Source organism: Manis pentadactyla, chromosome X (assembly GCF_030020395.1).
Source record: "Manis pentadactyla isolate mManPen7 chromosome X, mManPen7.hap1, whole genome shotgun sequence".
Lineage (NCBI taxonomy): Eukaryota > Metazoa > Chordata > Mammalia > Pholidota > Manidae > Manis > Manis pentadactyla.
In genome coordinates this window covers 56,616,584-56,636,502 of record NC_080038.1, presented here as the reverse complement: position 1 = coordinate 56,636,502, position 19,919 = coordinate 56,616,584, and the positions used below count along the sequence as shown (strand labels likewise).

Here is a 19,919-nt window from a genome sequence, read left to right as displayed (position 1 = left end):
AGTGGGGTTTCCTTATTAGAGTCTCTCTTCTGGAGATTCTTGGAACATGGGTAATGAACTGCTTGCTAAGGTGATAAGTTCCCCACTTTTTGGAGTTATTCAAGCAGAGTTTGAATGTTAACCTGTCTGGGCTGCAGTATTTATGATTCCTTCACCAGGAGGGAAGTTGAAGGTGCTGATTTGTAAGGTACTTTTTCCAACCCTTAGAGCCTATGACAATGAGAAGTATTTTTTTTAAGTACATTTGAAGGACTTAAATTTCTATACCTGGGAAATTCATTTCTGTGGCAAGACGTATTTCTTGATATTGCTGGGCTTAGGATCTTAAAGGAAATATGAATGCAATTTGGGTAGTAGGTACTTGGGATTTTGCATCACAAGAATACAGGATTCCCGGGTCTCACGAGGAGTTGGCAGTTCTGCTACCAGGTAATGAAGGGTACAGAGCCAATGAAATGAACAGGATTATTAGCCACAGAGGAGCTGAGAATCTAGGCCAGTGGATCTCAGATGTGCATCAGAGTCACCTGGAGGGCCTGTCGAAACACAGATTATTGGACTCCACTCCAGAATTTCTGATTACATATATTTTGGGTGCAGCCTGAGAATTTTCCCTCCTAATGTATTCCTAGGTGATGCTGATGCTACTGATCTGATGACTACCTTTTGAGAACCATTGATCTAGGAGAAAGGCCACTAGTCTGGGAGGCAGTAGCCTTGAGTCTTTATCTAGGCTTTACCCCTAATAAATATTTCTCTGAGGAAGTTCCTTCTTCTGAGTCTTAATTCTCTGCTGTGTAAAATGGTGGTTGGGTGGACTAAAAGAGCTCTAAGGGCCATTTAGTGAAGACGCTATATTTGAATTATAACTACCACTTATTGAGTATTTACTCTGTATTAGCCCCTGCACTAAGATCTTTACATGAATTTGTTCATTGAATCATCACAAGATTATATGAAGTAGATACTATTATTATCACCATTATACAGATGAAGAAACTGAGGCTTAACAGGAGCCATATGTCAGATTGAGGACCTGACCATAGATTGGTCTGCTCTGAAGCCTGTGCTGTTATCCACTCAGCTTGCCATGTTTTCTCTATATCTACCTGTTTCCAGATGGAAAACACCATCAAACAGTCTGAAAATGACTTAAACAAGTTGCTAGAATCTACCCGCCGGCTACATGATGAGTATAAGCCACTGAAGGAACATGTGGATGCCCTGCGCATGACTCTGGGCCTGCAGAGGCTCCCTGACCTATGTGAAGAGGAAGAAAAGCTCTCTTTGGAGTAAGCTACCTTCCCCCTTCCTGAAATACACACACACACACACACACACACACACACACACACACACACAGAGGCATATATACACACATAAAGCCTGTTCTAAAAGTCACAGTACCTAGTTGTCCCACAGGTCTTTCAGTGGCTGACTCATTGCATGGCATTGGGCAAGTCTCTGTGCTGGGCTGTTATACCACAAAAAGAACTATTAGACTAGAATTGCTAGGTGGTTTTTGAAATTCTTTGTGTAATTTTAATAATACAAGTCTATGTCTATGATGCTTAAGCAGTCACTTCCCAAGTCAAGTTCTAGAAGGGGTGTCCAGAAACATTTGAAAGCAGAGAAGCCTCAGCTTCTAGTCTGGGACTTCATTTTAAGACCCAGAGCTGAGAACTAGTTTCACCTTACAGAGACAAAGTCAAAGAAAGCATACTTCCTTAAGGTAGAACAAGCTCCTTGTGGAAATGGTGAGCTTCTTATGCCTAAAGTTTTGTCACCAGAGGACTAAGGATACTTAATGGAATACTGTAAAGGGACATGGGATGGAGGGTAGATGAATGCCCTTTGAGGATTTTGCTAGCCCTGAAATTTCTTGATTTTCTGGGCCTGTCAGAGCCAAGGGGCAGGAGGATTACCCTTCCTAGTAGACAATGGGCCTGGTACCCAGGGAGAAGAAACTTGTGCTTGGGATGGTGCAGAAAATTTCTGTGGTGAACTACAACCCTTTGGTTCTGTGGCATGGAATCCTTAAGAGGGTCAAGGTTCTCTCTTTGCTTTAAGAATGATCCAGCTAATGTCTCTCATCTCTAAAGTTACTTTGAGAAGCAGAAAGCTGAATGGCAGACGGAGCCTCAGGAGCCCCCCATCCCCGAGTCCCTGGCCGCTGCAGCTGCGGCTGCCCAACAACTCCAGGTGGCTAGGAAGCAGGACACTCGGCAAACAGCTACCTTCAGGCAACAACCCCCACCTATGAAGGTGAGTGAGCTGGACAGGGAATGTGGAGGAAGTTAAGTATCCTCAAGCAGCCCTATGGAAGGCTGGGTATGGGAATTTGGCCTTACTTGTTTGGGACCTTCCTTAGATAACCTATGCTTGGGACATAAAGGAAGGACTGGTATGTATGTATGATGCAGTGGACCTGCTGGTTTTGTTGCTTCACATTCCCAGAGGACTTAGAATGTGGGAGACTGGCAGACTCTGCTAAAGTATAATTTTCAAAAAGTTAGAAATGTGCCTCATACAAATATATAGTGAGCGTATATTATTAGTGAGGGAGCCAGCAGGATTACAAAGCTGGTTCCAAGAGCATTTAAGGAACAGACAGTTATATAGTCAGGAAAAGAAGGGAATGCTGAAATAAGATTACAAAGTTAAATACAGAACTGGTTAATGTCCTGCAGGGCAACACAACTCTAACCTTTGTGATTATCTTTTCCTCAAAACAGAAGTAATCTACATCTCTACGAAGCAAAAACCATTCACAGTTTATTAGCATAAATTACAGAGTCTGGGCCCTGATCAATAGTATTAGTCAAAGGGGACATTCTCTGAGAGCAGAGGTCAACAAACTAGAGTACACAGGCCAAGTCTGACCTGCTCCCTGTTTTTGTAAATAAAGTTTTGTTGGTCCACACACATGCCCATTTGTTTATGTATTATCTACAGCTTCTTTCATGTACATACAGTTGAGTAGTTGCAACTAAAACCATGTGACCTGAAAAGTCTAAAATATTTACTGTCTTGGCCTTTACAGAAAAAGTTACTGATGTCCATCCTAGGGAATTAAATATTCTTTGAGTGGCACTATTAGACCATATGTAGTAAAATGCTAAATAGATATGCAATTCTCATTTTGCCTTATTTCCAACATTTGGATATTTTTCCTGAGTACCCCTCTTTGATCCTCCCTCCCTTAAATCCTTTACATCTCTTACATCCAGCACTAATCTCTCTACTTTGGTCTCACTCTCTGATTACTCCTTCCTCCTATTGGAAAATCACAACTGGTTTGTAGGCCCCTGGGGATCAGAAGGCCGAATCATGGCCTAGACTAATCTGATCACAAACTTTCTTTGTCCTGTGTCCCCCACCAGGCCTGCTTGTCATGTCATCAGCAAATTCACCGGAATGCACCTATATGCCCTCTGTGCAAAGCCAAGAGTCGGTCCCGGAACCCCAAAAAGCCAAAACGGAAGCAGGATGAATGAAAAGATGGAGAACACATGAGCTCTGCTACTCATAACCTGTCCCCCTGGCCAGAGTGCTTGATGTCCTGATGTGAAACAACCCTTCCTCACCTTTACCAAGTCTCCTATTTAATGTGATGGAAGCACAACCCCCTCTCTCACTTTGCTCTTCTTTCTGCTCTTGGAGTTTCAGGGTTAGGAAGAGATGTGGTTCAGGTGCTAATGACAGTATGTCTGATGATCCCCTCTCTCTCACCTATACTTTAACCCCTTGTTTGAAGCTGAGGGAAGGACAGAAGGCATAGATGTGATTCTCTGTCTCTTGTGTCTGAGGCCTGGGGCCTAAGATCTAAGGGATAAGAGAGGCCCATATCTGTTTGAGGTGAAAGCTCCAGTATATCCAATCCCTGTACTTTTGCCTTAGGTTCTGAAGGGGCAATAATCTTCTTGCTGGACTTTTCAACAGGCTTGGTGCATATACCCCCACACCCACCTTGATCTCATCCACAAGGCTCAGAGGTAGCTTGGACAACCCCTCCTTTTCATAGTCATTCAGGAGGCCTGGCTGTCATGATAGAGTTGACCAACTTCCCCAATCCAGTCTTCTAGATATACTAGAATTCTCAGGTACCAGGCTGTGTGTCTCGGAATCCTGAGATTTGCAGATCTTCTTCCTATAACACCAGTTTTTGCAAATCAGTTAATAGAAGTTCCCTACAGTGAAATCTGGCAGCCAGACCCACTCCACTAGTCCTGCCTAACTCATTGCCTAAGTCATTGAGCTGAGGGCTCAGCCTTATGCTGAGAGGGGCCCAGGCAGACATCTGTGTTGCCTTTTATTCAAAAACATTATTCTGGCTCTTACGCAGTGGTATATCTTAAGGGTCAGAGGAATGGGTTGAGATTCAAGTGAGTGCCAGTTACTTTACCCATGCAAGTGAGTGGGACTTACCTCCACTCATCCCTTCCCCTCTTCTGTAAGGTAGGCTCAGCTCAGTTCACTTGCTGGCCACCCTCTTTCCTATAGATTGTGCAGGTGGCCTTCCCTCCCGAAAGAAAAGGCACTGGGCTCCCCAAGTCCTATTCTTCTCCTTTCTACCAATGTTAGATCTCTAGTCAAGTCACTCTTGGACTTAAGGGATGAGGATGGTGGTTGGCTGACTGAAAAAGTTTTACTCCAGGTTTCAGTTCCTGGTTGGGGAGGGGTAGATATTTTTTCCTTCTTTTCTTAACTGTAGTTTTAAATTGCCACAGTGTCTGTGTGTTCATAATATAAAAGTTTCCTCTGCTCTTTGAAAGTAAGAGTATTATATATGTACAAATCCTTTTAAATAAACATTTGTTCATTGGAGTGAATGATGACTCAGTGCCTACAGGTATCAGGTAATAGAAAAGGTGTAATATCTTTTTCCTTTCTGGGTAGCTCTTCACCACTCTTACTGTGCTCTACAAGTGAGGAATCCAGGTACACCACTGCACAATAATTTATCCTATTTTTATAATAATTTCCATTTATTCATTACCTACTCTGTGTCAGGTCTCTCTCTATGCAAGATGTAAGATGCTTTATATAAATATTTAATTTTCAAAGCATTCTTCCAAGCTAAGTATTCTTATTGTCATTTTCCAAAAAAAGTGAACTGAATCTCAGAGAAGTTAGATAAATTGTCTAGAGTTAAACAAAGAGCTAATTAGAGAAGTTTCAGGATTTGAATCCAAATTTGTCTGGTTCCAGAGCCTATTTTTTTCTACTTTTTCTCTATGATCATTTTTTTTTTCTTTAGGCTTTTTTCCTTCTTGGGATGATAGGAGTAGTTGAAGTAACTGAACTAGAATTCAGCAACTAGGAATCCAGTGAGTAATGCAGATACATAAAGGCTTGATCCCCTATAGGGATGCAATAGGGAAGAACTCTGAAGGGCCATCCAAGTTTCAGCTCTCCATAGGGTGTACTGAGGTTACCATTAAGATTGCATTGCAGTTAAACAGCTCCTTCTGTCCAGTCGTGCCTCCTCTTCTGTCTCTTCTACAAGTTTTAATTCCAAAGGTTCCCTAATTAATATCCTACACATTAAACTGTCCCAATGTTTCCCAGAAACCCAACAGGTGATAAAAACTTCTCTGTGCCTCAGTGTCCTCACCTGGAAAATGGGAAAAATAATAGTATCTACTTCTGGAGCTGTTGTGAGCTATGCCAGACACATAATAAGCACTCAAATTATAATTTCCTTCCCCTGTGCCTCTGGTATCCATTAGATTGGATGACCAGTTAAAAGAAATACTATTTGTCTTACCTGACATCACCCCAGATTTTGTTCAGCTACAAGCCTGTTTTTGAGGTGGCCCGGGTTTACTCTGGGCAAAGGGAGGAAACTCAGCTGTGTGACTGGGAGCATATCTTAACCTGTATAGGCCGTAGTAAGTCCCTGTAAAGTATAGGCATAGTCATTGCTCTGCATCCTTGGCACACAGGAGGTCAGATCTGTCAATTTGGTTGCAGCACAACTAGCCAGGTCAGGCATTATCAGGGACGCTTTTGAACTGTAAGGGAACAATCATGAGCACCTACACCTGCCAGCCACTTGCTGGAGTGCTACAGTCTCGTTTAGTTTTTCTGGTTCATTAACTGAAACAAGCCACCTAAAAACTTAGTGGCTTAAAACAACCACCATTTATTTGCTCATAGTTCTGCAATTTGAGCAGTGCCTTCTGGGAACACCACCCCCAACCAACCTTTGCATTATTTTATCCTCCAGTACTCTCTCTATTTGGCCTGTCTCCCTAAGTAGAGTAATCAGAATTTTTTTTTACCTGACAGCAGGTTTCCAAGAAGTTGAAAACCAAAGCAACAAGCCCTTTTGTACTGTAATACCAGAAGTCATACAGCCATATTGCTATTGTACTCTATTGGTCAAAGCAAGTCACAGAGCCAGCCCAGACTTAAGGAGTGGGGAAAGGAGGGTCTACTTGGTCAGAGAAGCTGCATGTATGTTAAGGATGGGAGGATAAATGTTAGCCATATTTGCAGACAATCTATCACATCTTTCAAGAATAACCTTGCAAGGAAGGTGTTATTATGTGTCCATTTTTTTAAAGTGGTAAAACTGCGGCTCAAAAAGGATAAAGTACTTGTCCAACAAATAGGAAGGGTCAAAGCCAGGGGTCAGACCTGGGTCTGTCTGCCTCTAAAACCTATGTTCGTTCTGCCTAGGAGTGCTGAAGGTAAGTTCAAGACTTGGTTAAGGGATAATAAAGAGGGAAGAAATTGAATAAAAACAGAGTGAAAGAAGAAGACAAGGGAGGATGGAAAAGAGGGAAGGAGGAAGAGAAGAAGGAAGAGAGTATTTGTTCTATTAGTAAAATGTTTCACACTTAAAGCACCTTCAGTATTCTCATTTGATGCTCTCATTAGTAACCCTGTAGAGCATGTATTATTATCATCCACATTTTATAGATGAGATCTAGAGAGGGCAACTGACTTACCCAAGGTCACATATCAGTTTAAGAGCAAAGCCATGACAAGAACCCAGACTTTACAATCTGGGAATAACCCAATATGGGGCCCTCTTTCCATGTTTGAAACAGTGGGGATGAATTATATGTATGTTTTGGGTCAGATTTTGCTTTTACACTGAGGATAGGAGCTCACTCCACAGGAGAAGGCCAGGCTATATTAGCAGTTGTGCTCTTAAACTCCAGTTCCCCATTACTATTAAGCTCTCAACTTCCCCATAGCAACTATCAACATCTGCAATGATCAACATCTCCCATGGTGAACTCTAGGAAAGCTGTTAACTCAGGTCCAGGTGCCATTAGGTTATTTACTTAACCTCTCTGGGCCTCTGTTTTGCCATATGTGAGCAAAGAAAGTAGTAGTCCTCTCCTCATAGCATTGTGAAGATTAAATGAGCTGATAAATGCAAAGTGCCTAAAACAACACCTGAGAAGCATTCGGTAAATGGTAGCTATGAGAAGAAAATGGTAATGATTATGACTGGCTTTCTGAGAGGCCAAAGATGATGAGGAGAAGGAGGAGAAGGAGGAAGAGGAAGAGGGAGGGGATTGCCTTCATGTAGGGCCTTCCACAGAGAGAAAGTCCTGGTTCCTTTCCTGGAGTTTGATGAGATGCTGAGGTTCTGCTGCCACCTACCATTGAGTCTGTTTAATGGTTGTAAAAGACATAGGCTTCTCCTGGGAACTAGGCAGAAGCCTCTTTTCACACATTCTTTTCTGCTGTGGCCGTGGAAGAAAGACCATCTCTAAACAAGAATTCACCTTAGGTGGTCTAGGCTCACAGGCACTTCAGTAGTTCCTACACTGCACAACACAGGGAAATGACACTGACCCAGGAGACAGTTACCCCTGGGTTCAAATCCCAAATCCTTTATTTATTAGTAGTGCATTCTTGAGCAAGTTACCAAACTTCTATGACCTCCACTTTTCCCTTTCCTGGAGATAATGCCTGCTGTGTGGGGTTGCAGTGAAAATTTTTAAATGAATAAGGGGAGGATCACCATTCACTGAATGCCCACAGTGTGTGGTGGGCACTGTGATAAGTACTTTCACATACTTTATCACATATGGGAGGCAGCATAGTGTAGTGCCTAAAACATGGATACGAAAGTCACAGAATCTGGATTCAGTTCTCAGCAATACCATTTGTTAGCTCTGTGACCTTTGGTGAGCTTATTAACTTCTTGAAACTTCATCTATGCAATAGGGATAATAATAGAATTTACCTCATTGAATTGCTATGAGTATTAAATGAGATGACATGTATAAAGTGAGTGTAGAAAACATTATTTGAGTGTTTGATAAAGTAAATAAATCTTCCTCGTGATAGTTGATATCAACCTAGAGATGAGAAAATTGAGGCTGGTACTAGTCAAGTGCCTTCAAATTTGGGTCTTACTCCACTAAACCACAAAAATGAACAGTGTACTGATGTCTGAAGTTTATCTTGAAATGCATCAAAATTTACGTGGATTGATGGATAGGAGAGATATGTAATAAATCCAGTAAAATACTAATTGTAGGCTCTAGGTGGGGGCATATGGGTGTTAGCTATAAAATTTACTGTGTATTTAAATTTCTTCATAATAAAATATTGGGGAGATAAAAGATCTATTTGGCAATGTTACTCCTTTGCCTAAAAGCCTTGGTTTGTTGCCCTGCATTCCCACTTTATAATTTGACCTTTCATGCCTTTTACTGACCCCAGCAGAATTTACAGATCACCGGGGGAATAAATGATAATAGAGACAGAGTGACAGGTCTGCCCTCACAGGGTGTCCAAATCGTTCCAGTTTATCCAGGTTCATTATGGATTTAAAATTGAACATTTTATATCCTGGGAAACCCTTAGGTCCTAGGCAAACTGAGATTATTATACCTGTACAACAACCTGCTGTACCTTTGCACCCAGCTATGCTGTGAGCCTTCTTTTTTTTCCTGGTAGTTCTAGGGCAGCTGTCACCTATTATTCATGTCATAGCATACTCAGGAGCCCTGAACAGAAAGTTTTGGATCTGGCCCTGACCCACTCACTCTACCATCTGGGCAGATGCTGCTTTCTGCTGATAATGGGGTATATCTGTTACAGAACACCCCCTCCACATTGCTGTGCACATGCAGTGCAGTGACAGTTATGCTTGTTCCTTTCTCCTCCATACATCACCACAGCCCTAGCCTTTTCAGCTTGAAACCCTATAACCCAGAAATCTCCAAAGGCACTGAGACACTGCACTTGATCTCTGGATCCTACTTTCAACAATGATTCCAGACATTCTTCCACATCCTGGCCAAGTAACCACAGTGCCTACCAGGAAGTGTTTGGGCTCTACTCAGAAGGCAGAAGGGATTCCTCCACAGCAGGCAGGTGGTTATATTAATCCAAAATGAGCAAGGAAAAGATGCCTATACATGGCAGCACCTGGAAAAAGTGAAGGGCCAGCCTAGGGGTCCCCAAAGAAACAAATGGAGGCTTGTCTGTTTCCAAGAAAGAAGCCTACAAAGAAGTGCACTTTTTCTGTCTAATGCTGTTCTGGCAAGACACCATATCCCTTAAAGAACTATGAATTGCCAGGAATTTTAATGACTCTGAAATTTACCCTGATACCTTCTAATGTATTTCCTTCTGTGACACATGAACTAGGGTGAAAACAGATTTAAAAGAGGCAAAGTACAATAGCTTCCCTTTACTGAGCATTTACTATGGCACTGAACTATGTACTTTGTGTAATATTCACATTAAACCCTCATAGCAGTCCAAAAAGATATGTTATTATTAACCCCATTTTGCAAATGTGTTTCTTGCCCAAAGTCATACAGTAAGTTGCAAAGCTGACTCGAACCAAAGAAAACAGACACCAAAGCTCAAATGCAGAACTAGTCTCCCAAAGACATCCACACCTGATTTTCCATGAAAGTGCTCCTGGACACTATCACCATGAGCTTCATAACAGACTTAAGTGTCCTCCTAAAGTCATAGCAGGATTGGACATCGATAATATAATGGAGAGAATTGTCCAGTGCCCTCCCAACTCTATCTTCTAGCTTATCCAACCACAACCTAGGAATAGTCAAAGCCTAGAAAAAGAGTACTTCAACTCTTACTGGTGTGGCAAGAAGTATAGTATACCTACCTCACCTTTGCTGAATCTGTAAGTATAACTGTCCATTGTTCTTCATTCTGCCCCACTGGTGGCATTAATCCCTGCTATGACCACACCTCACAGCACACCACTAGCAGCCTACCAGTACTGGCATGAGTAGTATAGCCTCAAAAATTCCTATAGGACCCAGTGGAGATTACAGAGGAATAGCCTAAAACCAACACTCATCCCTGATGACCAAAGAGGATAATCTCCCTACAGAGACCATATTTATCAACCTCAGCCCTGCAAAAAAAACCTGGAAACAATTACGAAGGAAAAAAACCCATGGCATTCTGTTTCCAGCTGCCAATATCTATAAATATTCACTTATCTGATAAAGCTACTTGTCCATCTGACTTGCCTAGAGCACATCCCCCATCTTCTAGCCTTGTGTCTACCCCCAGATCATTGAGATGAAAAACTGGAGGAAACAATGGGAAAAGTCTGAACTTCCACTAGTACCACAGTCAGCCCCAATTTCTAGTGCAGTAAAGGGTTAGGGGCCAGTTCAGAGTTTGTGAAGAGATATTTTCAATTTCAAGAGTACCCTAAAATCTATTAGATTCCTTCAAATAAATCTGGGAAAGTCCAGGGTCAGCCCCTACCAGGGAATAGTATGTATATATTCAAGATAGGGAACTCCATATTTGCTTTGGCCATTTAAGTCAACTGGAAAAATGCACAAACCAGACACCCCATGCCTCATAAATACCTCAGAACTATTTATGACAAGCCCTTTTGGCATTTTCATACTTGTTTCTGACCTGTATTTGCTCCAATTTTATCCTTTTATGATGCACAGTCTTGGCTTTTGGCATTAATTCTACCTCTCATCCTCCTTGGGTCTTGGGGTTTGGAGTGACTTAGCAATGTTGGGACTTCAGCTTAGTCTGTGGTATGTGGCCTTGGTGCTTTGTGCTCTAGTTATGACCTCTCTGAATAAAACTTTGGCCTCAATCACAAAACTTTCTAAAATAGCTGGGCCATTCCTGGACCCGTCTTATGAAGGGAATGGTAGACACTTGTTCTTTTCCCCTTCCCTTTCCCTGCCTCCCATCATTGGAAGTCAAGCGTTGCCCCAGCTCAACAGTGTGTAGCTCTGTCTGGAAATGCCTAGTATCTCTCAACCCTTCCCCTCTTTGACTCTCTGTTTGGAAATTAGTGGTAGAAGAATAGAAGCTGGTAGACATCCAGGTTGATTCCAGGTCTTGCCTTGGAGGTATTTTTCCCTTGGACCTAAGCAGGCAACTCTAGAAACTCTCTAAACTCCCTTTTGAATTTCCAACAAGCATTCTGCAGAATAAGTTTTGGTCAACCACAAGCATGGGAGAGGTGATGAGTGGGGTGGAAGGGCTTAAGGTTATGCTGGAATGCTAGCTGAAGGGTGATTACTGAAAGATTAATGAGGTTTCCTGATACATGTATTTAGTCAATCTTCCAAGTGTCATTTTTTCCCTTGAAGTTTAGCTGTTTTTAAAATTGAAGTGTAGTTAATATACAATAATATATTAGTTTCAAGTATATGACATAGTGATTTGACAGTAATTAAATGTCAATTTAGATGCACACATACTTCTCTTGTTGAAGTTCAGGATTGGAGGAGGGAGAGGAAGAGAAAACCCTGTTTTGGTTTTGCCTCAGAGTCATAGAATGTGATAGAATCTTAGGGCTTTTAGCAGCCTCTATTCTGTTATCCAACCAGCACACTCAACTTCGGTATGAATAAACTCAGCAGCTGTTCCCAGCCAACAAGGTAAGCAAACCTCAGAACACCATAAGCTTCAAGAATAAGTTCAATAATTATTATAGCTGAGTAATATTTCATTACATATGTATATACCACAACTTCTTTATCCATTCATCTATTAATAGACACTTCAGTTACTTCCACATCTTGGCTATTGTAAATAATGTTGCAACAAACATAGAGGTGCATATAACTTTTTGAATTAATAATTTCATTTTCTTCAGGTAGATTGCCAGGAGCAGAAATGCTGGGTCTTATGGTATTTCTATTTTTAATTGTTTGAGAAACTTCCATACTGCTTTCCACAGTGGCTGCACCAGTTTACATTCCCACCAGCAGCCCATAAGTGTTCCTTTTTCTCCACATCCTAACCAACACTTGTTATTTCTTGTTGATATTAGCCATTCAGATTAGTATGAGGTGGTATTTCATTGTACTTTTGATATTCATTTCCCTGATGATTAGTGATGTTAAGCATCTTTTCATGTGTTAGTTGGCCATGTGTACGCCTTGTTTGGAAAAAGAAAGAAATCTTGCCATTTGTGACAACATGGATAGACCTAGAGGGTATTATGCTAAGTGAAATAAGTCATTCAGAGAAAGATGAATACCATATGGATTCACTTTCATATGGAATCTGAAAAACAAATGAACAAATTAAACAGAAATAGACTCATAAACACAGAAAATTGTTGATTACCATGGAAAAGGGGACAGGTGGAATAGGTGGCAGAGATAAAGAGGTAAAAACTTCAAATTATAAAATAATATAGTCATGGGGATGGAAGTATAGTGCAAGGCATATAGCTCATAATATTGTAGTATCTTTGGTGACAGATGGTAACTACACTTAACCATGGTGAGCATTTAATGATGTATGCAATTGATGAATTACTAAGTTGTTCATCAGAAATCAATAATAATTTTGTATATAAACTATATTTCAATAAAAATGACAAGAAAAATAAATTCAATAATTCTTGTGTGATCCCATTCAAACTCCTCTAATAACTTGCCGAATATTAGATCCCATTCTTTATATAGCTGATCTCTTGTTAGATTTGAGTCTAGGAATTTAGAGCTAGAAAGGTACTTAGAGTCGTTTATTAGTCCAACTGATCCTCATATTAATTGGATCATGAAACCCAGAGAAGGGAAGGAATTGATACAAGGTCACAAATCAATCCACTACAGAAGCAGAACTAGAACCAAGGATCCTGAGTTCCAGCCTATTCCAGGTTCCTAATGCCACCTTTGTCCTGACTCATCTAAATAGCCAGATATCTTTCTACTGGATCCCTTCTTTTCTGGGGCTTTCCCTAAATGGTCCTGTCTCCAAAGTGACCAAAAGAAGCCTATGGTCATTGTTGCTTCATGCCAGTGAGCTGTGATGAGTGATTTGGCATAAGGGATCTCAGCCCTATGAGACTAGCCAACCATGTTTTGGGGAAAATTTAGCCCTACATATCATCTAGAAAGATTGAGTTTGAACTTCTTCCAGAGACCGGATGGTCTTTACTCCCTGAGGCTCATCTTAGGAGAGACAGCATTAGTTTACTCCAGTTATAGATAAAAGCCTGTTGGATTGTTATATCTACTCCATCTCAACTTCCAATTACCAGGTCTGTCCACATCCAAAAGGACTCCTCTGAAACCTTATGACTCTATGTCCCCTATCTGCCCCTTACATTCCTACCATGTTTCCCAGTCTCCCTCCTATTTTCCTCAGTTTCTCCTGTTCACCTACTCCTGGACCTCAGAGAGGCCTCAGGCCCAGGACACTCTCCTGGCCCATCCACCCCAAAATGCCTTTCTACTCTAGCCTGGACCTTTATCCTACTCCAGCCATTGCTTCAGCACTTCACTTGCCAATGCCTTCAGGTATTGTTGTCCCTATCCTTTCTATCCTGTCTGGAGAACATCAAATCAAGGATCATTTCTGCTGTTGTCCTGGGCAGCCAAGTGCTCCTGGGAATACCTTCCAGCCCTGTGTAGCCATATCCTGCTTAGAATTCATAGTCTCTAACCTCAACTGGACATTTATCACTGTTCAGTTAGCGACTGGTCACCTTTCCTTGTTCCCTCAGTGGGAAGGAGTGAAGGCTGTCATATGGAGGCCACATGGCTGCTCATGCGTGTTTTAAAGCAGCATAGGCAAGGGAGAAGGGCAGTTTATGGTTAGGCTGATCTGCGTTTATATTGCATCTTCCTCCTTATTGATTGTGCAACCTTGGGTAAGTCAATAATCTCCCTTAAACCTAATTTTCCTCTTCTGTAAAGTGTAGAAAATGGTGTTGTGAGGAATCCATCTAAGGATTGTGAAGAATGTTTAGCAGATAGTATGTGATCAATAAATCATGGCAGTTATTCCCTAATGTCTGGGCAGCACTCTGATTGATAATAAATATTAATTCAAAGTCTGATTACATAAACTGCTGACTGAGTTGTTACCCTGATGGAGAATGGCTCAAGATCTGTGAAGGGCTTGAAACTGCAGGTGAATGTATGAGAGGCTTAGGGAAGACATGGAAGGGTAACCCAAGAATGTAAAAAGTCAAGAGTCAGATCTGAAAATTTTCTGATCTGGAGTAAGCCACTTTACTTTTCTGAGCCTGTTGTCTAATGTGTAAAATGTGGATAATAGTTACTGCCCAGCATGTTTTCTAGGTCTTTGGAAAGGATCAAATGGCACAATGGATGATGGAGTGCTGCCCTTTTAAATTGTAATAAAATATTTCAGGATAGTTGTGTGTGTGTGTCTGCATGTGTGTGTGTATCTTCTCAAAAGAATTATCTATGTTCTTAAATCCTTACTCATAAGAAGGCAAGAGGCAGCATTGGGATAACCATCCTAGCATGTCATTCCAACTAGAGCTTCCCCAGGAGAGCAAACCATAAGAATAGACAGAGTCCAGTCAACTGGACTTCTTTTATCTACTCTGGAAGCAGTTTAGAGTGAAAGACTTGAAGCCTTTTTCCAAGATTGAAGCTAACATATAAGCTAATGTTGAATCAGCACAAATGCTGATTATGTGAGCTCCTCCCCAAGGGCTAGGTCACATTAACTTTTGAGAATCTATCTAGTCCCATGATCTGGTGGTATAATGAACTTCAAATCAGGATTAGTCTGATTTCTTCCACTAAATTCCTGTGAGATCTTGTGCGGGCTCCATCTTCTCTCCAGGCTTCAGTATTCCTACCTTTACAATGATAGTAGTCAGGAGCTAAAAAATAACCAGGAAACAATTAATCAAATGGCAATAAGTATCAATAAGTAACTTAAATGTAAATGGACTAAATACACCAATCAAAAGACATGGAGTGGGAGGGGTGGAGCGATGGTGGTGGCGTGAGTAGGACAGTGGGACTCTCCTCGCAAAAACAGATATATTTTTGAAAATACAACAAATACAACTATCCCTAAAAGAGAGACCAGAAGACACAGGACAACAACCAGACTACATCCACACCTACGAGAACCCAGTGTCTTGTGAAAAGGATAAGATACAAGCTGCAGGCCGGCGGGACCAGAGGCCCCTCACCCCAGCACCTGCTGGGAGGAGAGGAGTCAGAACGGGGAGGGAGAGGGAGCCCAGGACTGCTAAACACCCAGCCCTAGCCATCCACACCAGAGAGCAGACACACAGTGCATGCATGGGGTGCTGGAAACTAGGGAAGCAGGACAATAAGAACTGTGAGTGGGTCCCTCAGACGGTGCCACTGAGACAAAGAAAAGCGAGTGCTTTTTGAAAGTCTTAAAGGAACAGGGACCCAACAGCTGGACGGCAGCATCCCAGGTCACAGGCCAGCAGCTGGAAATTCCAGGGAACTCCAGGCACAATAACACCCTGGGCAACAGCTAACGGAGGTAAACAGCCAAACAGTCCCCCGTCCATTGCCCCTCCAGAGCCCTGCCATAGCAGAGCAGCAGCCTGAGGCTAGCCACACCCACAGCAAGGGAACTTCCTCCATAAAGGCCGGGCAAGATACAGACACAATCTACATGCAATTGCCCAACACAAGCCACTAGGGATCGCAGTTGTCACAGTAAAGAAAGGCCAGGAGCATGTGGAAAGAGGCGTGGCTCTCCCAGCTGACAGACAAGTCAATAGCATACCACTGCACCTATCAACATGAAAAAGCAAAAAAAAATAGATCCAGACAAGACTAACCCAGACAGCTTCTATATCTTCTACATTTTCCCCTAGGAAGGAACCTGGGGAGAGAGATTTAACCAATCTTCCTGAAAAAGAATTCAAAACAAAATCCATAACCATGCTGATGGACTTGCAGAGAAATATGCAAGAACTAAGGAGGGAGAATACAGAAATAAAACAATCTCTGGAAGGACTTCAAAGTAGAATGGACAAGATGCAAGAGACCATTAATGGACTAGAAAACAGAGAAGAGGAACGCAGAGAAGCTGATGCAGAGAGAGATAAAAGGATATCCAGGAATGAAAGAATATTAAGAGGACTGTGTGACCAATCGAAACGGAACAATATCTGCATTATAGGGGTACCAGAAGAAGAAGAGAGAGGAAAAGGGATAGAAAGGGTCTTTGAAGAAATAATTGCTGAAAACTTCCCCAGACTAGGGGAGGAAATGGCCTCTCAGACCACAGAGGTACAAAGAACTCCCATGACAAGGGATCCAAGGAGGGCAACACCAAGACACATAATAATTAAAACGGCAAAGATCAAAGACAAGGACAAAGTATTAAAGGCAGAAAGAGAGAGAAAAAAGGTCACCTACAAAGGAAAATCCATTAGGCTATCATCAGACTTCTCAACAGAAACCTTACAGGCCAGAAGAGAATGGCATGATATACTTAATGCAATGAAACAGAGGGGACTTGAACCAAAAATACTATATCAAGCACGACTATCATTTAAATATGAAGAAGGGATTAAACAATTCCCAGACAAGTGAAAGTTGAGGGAATTTGCCTCCCACAAACCACCTCTACAGGGCAACTTATAGGAACTGCTCTAGATGGGAGCACTCCTTAAAAGAGCACAGAACAAAACACCCAACATATGAAGAAGGGAGGAGGAGGAATAAGAAGGGAGGGAAATAAAGAATTGTCAGACCGTGTTTCTAATAGCTAAATAAGCGAGATATGTTAGACAGTAAGATAGTAAAGAAGCTAACGCTGAACCTTTGGTAACCACAAACGTAAAGTCTGCAATGGCAATAAGTACATACCTTCCAATAATCACCCTAAATGTAAATGGACTGAATGCACCAATTAAAAGACACAGAGTAATAGAATGGATAAAAAAGCAAGACCCATCCATATGATGCTTACAAGAGACTCACCTCAAACCCAGAGATATGAACAGACTTAAAGACAAGGGATGGAAAAAGATACTTCATGCAAACAACAGAGAGAAAAAAGCAGGTGTTGCAATACTAGTATCAGACAAAAGAGACTTCAAAATAAAGTAACAAAAGATAAAGGAGGATATTACATAATGATAAAAGGTTCAGTCCAACAAGAGGATATAACCATTATAAATATATATGCACCCAATACAGGAGCACCAGCATATGTGAAACAAATACTGACAGAATTAAAGGAGGAAATAGAATGCAATGCATTCCTTTTGGGAGACTTCAACACACCACTCACTCCAAAGGACAGATCCACCAGACAGAAAATAAGTGAGGACACAGAAGCACTGAACAACACACTAGAACAGATGGACCTAATAGACATCTATAGAACTCTACATCCAAAAGCAACAGGATACACATTCTTCTCAAGTGCACATGGAACATTCTCCAGAATAGACCATATACTAGGCCACAAAGAGAGCCTCAGTAAATTTCAAAAGATTGAAATCCTACCAACCAACTTTTCAGACCACAAAGGCATAAAACTAGAAATAAATTGTACAAAGAAAGCAAAAAGGCTCACAAACACATGGAGGCTTAACAACAAGCTCCTAAATAATCAATGGATGAATGACCAAAATAAATGGAGATCCAGCAACATATGTAAACAAATGACAACAACAACACAAAGCCCCAACTTCTGGGGTCCGCAGCGAAAGCAGTCTTAAGAGGAAAATATATAGCAATCCAGGCATATTTAAAGAAGGAAGAACAATCCCAAATGAATAGTCTAATGTCACAATTAACAAAATTGGAAAAAGAAGAACAAATGAGGCCTAAGGTCAGCAGACGCAGGGACATAATAAATATCAGAGAAGAAATAAATAAAATTGAGAAGAATAAAACAATAGAAAAAAATCAATGAAACCAAGAGCTGGTTCTTTGAGAAAATAAACAAAATACATAATCCTCTAGCCAGACTTATTAAGAGAAAAAAAGAGTCAACACACATCAACAGAATCAGAAAGGAGAAAGGAAAAATCACAACAGACCCCACAGAAAGACAAAGAATTATTAGAGAATACTATGAAAACCTATATGCTAACAAGCTGGGAAACCTAGCAGAAATGTACATCTTCCTAGAAAAATACAACCTTACAAGACTGACCCAGAAAGAAACAGAAAATCTAAACAGACCAATTACCAGAAACGAAATTGAAGTGGTAATCAAAAAACTACCCAAGAAAAAAACACCCGGGCCAGATTGATTTACCTCGGAATTTTATCAGACATACAGAAAAGACATAATATCCATTTTCCTTAAATTTTTCCAAAAAATAGAAGAGGAGGGAATAGTCCCAAACTCATTCTATGAAGCCAACATCACCCTAATACCAAAACCAGGCAAAGGCCCCACCAAAAAGAAAACTACAGACCAATATCCCTGATGAACGTAGATGCAAAAATACTCAACAAAATATTAGCAAACCAAATTCAAAAATACATGAAGAGGATCATACACCATGACCAAGTGGGATTCATCCCAGGGATGCGAGGATGGTACAACATTAGAAAATCCATCAACATCATCCAACACATCAACAAAAAGAAGGACGAAAACCACATGATCATCTCCATAGATGCTGAAAAAGCATTCGACAAAATTCAACATCCATTCATGATAAAAAACTCTCAATAAAATGGGCATAGAGGGCAAGTACCTAAACATAATAAAGGCCATACATGATAAACCCACAGATAATATCATACTGAACAGCGAGAGGCTGAAAGCTTTTCCTCTGAGATCGGGAACAAGACAGGGATGCACACTCTCCCCACTGTTATTCAACGTGGTACTGGAGGTCCAAGTCACGGCAATCAGACAAAACAAAGAAATACAAGGAATCCAGATTGGTAAAGAAGAAGTCAAACTGTCACTATTTGCAGATGACATGATATTGTACATAAAATACCCTAAAGACTCCACTCCAAAACTTCTAGAACTGATATCGGAATTCAGCAAAGTTGAAGGATACAAAATTAACACACCAAAATCTGTAGCTTTCCTATACACTAACAATGAACCAATAGAAAGAGAAATCAGGAAAACAATTCCACTCACAGTTGCATCAAAAAGAATAAAATACCTAGGAATAAACCTAACCAAGGAAGTGAAAGACCTATACCCTGAAAACTATAAGACACTCTTAAGAGAAATTAAAGAGGTCACTAACAAATAGAAACTCATCCCATGTTCCTGGCTACGAAGAATTAACATTGTCAAAATGGCCATCCTGCCCAAAGCAATATACAAATTCGATGCAATCCCTATCAAATTACCAACAGCATTCTTCAATGAACTGGAAAAAATAGTTCAAAAATTCATATGGAACCGTTGAAGACCCCGAATAGCCAAAGCAATCCTGAGAAGGAAGAATAAAGTGGGGGGGATCTCGCTCCCCAACTTTAAGCTCTACTACAAAGCCACAGTAATCAAGACAATTTGTTTGGTACTGATACAAGAACAGAGCCACAGACCAGTGGAACAGAATAGAGACTCCAGACATTAACCCAAACATATATGGCCTATTAATATACGAAAAAGGAGCCATGGACATACAATGGGGAAATGACAGTCTGTTCAACAGATGGTGCTGGGAAAACTGGACAGCTACATGTAAGAGAATGAAACTGGATCAC

General features: G+C 41.1%; 1 protein-coding gene across 2 annotated transcripts in view; it reads left to right on the top strand.

Moving 5' to 3' along the window:
- ZC4H2 (zinc finger C4H2-type containing) overlaps window positions 1–4,827 on the top strand; it is a 40,757-nt gene extending 35,930 nt beyond the window's left edge. The window contains exons 3-5 of one of the 2 annotated variants that reach the window (XM_036892748.2): window positions 1,120–1,292; window positions 2,103–2,265; window positions 3,384–4,827. In XM_036892748.2, coding sequence (XP_036748643.1) covers window positions 1,120–1,292; window positions 2,103–2,265; window positions 3,384–3,497 — 450 coding nt within the window. In that variant the 3' untranslated portion in view covers window positions 3,498–4,827. The remainder of the gene's footprint in view (window positions 1–1,119; window positions 1,293–2,102; window positions 2,266–3,383) is intronic. The other variant, XM_036892749.2, reaches the window with a different exon arrangement.
- The last annotated feature ends 15,092 nt before the right edge of the window (window positions 4,828–19,919 follow it).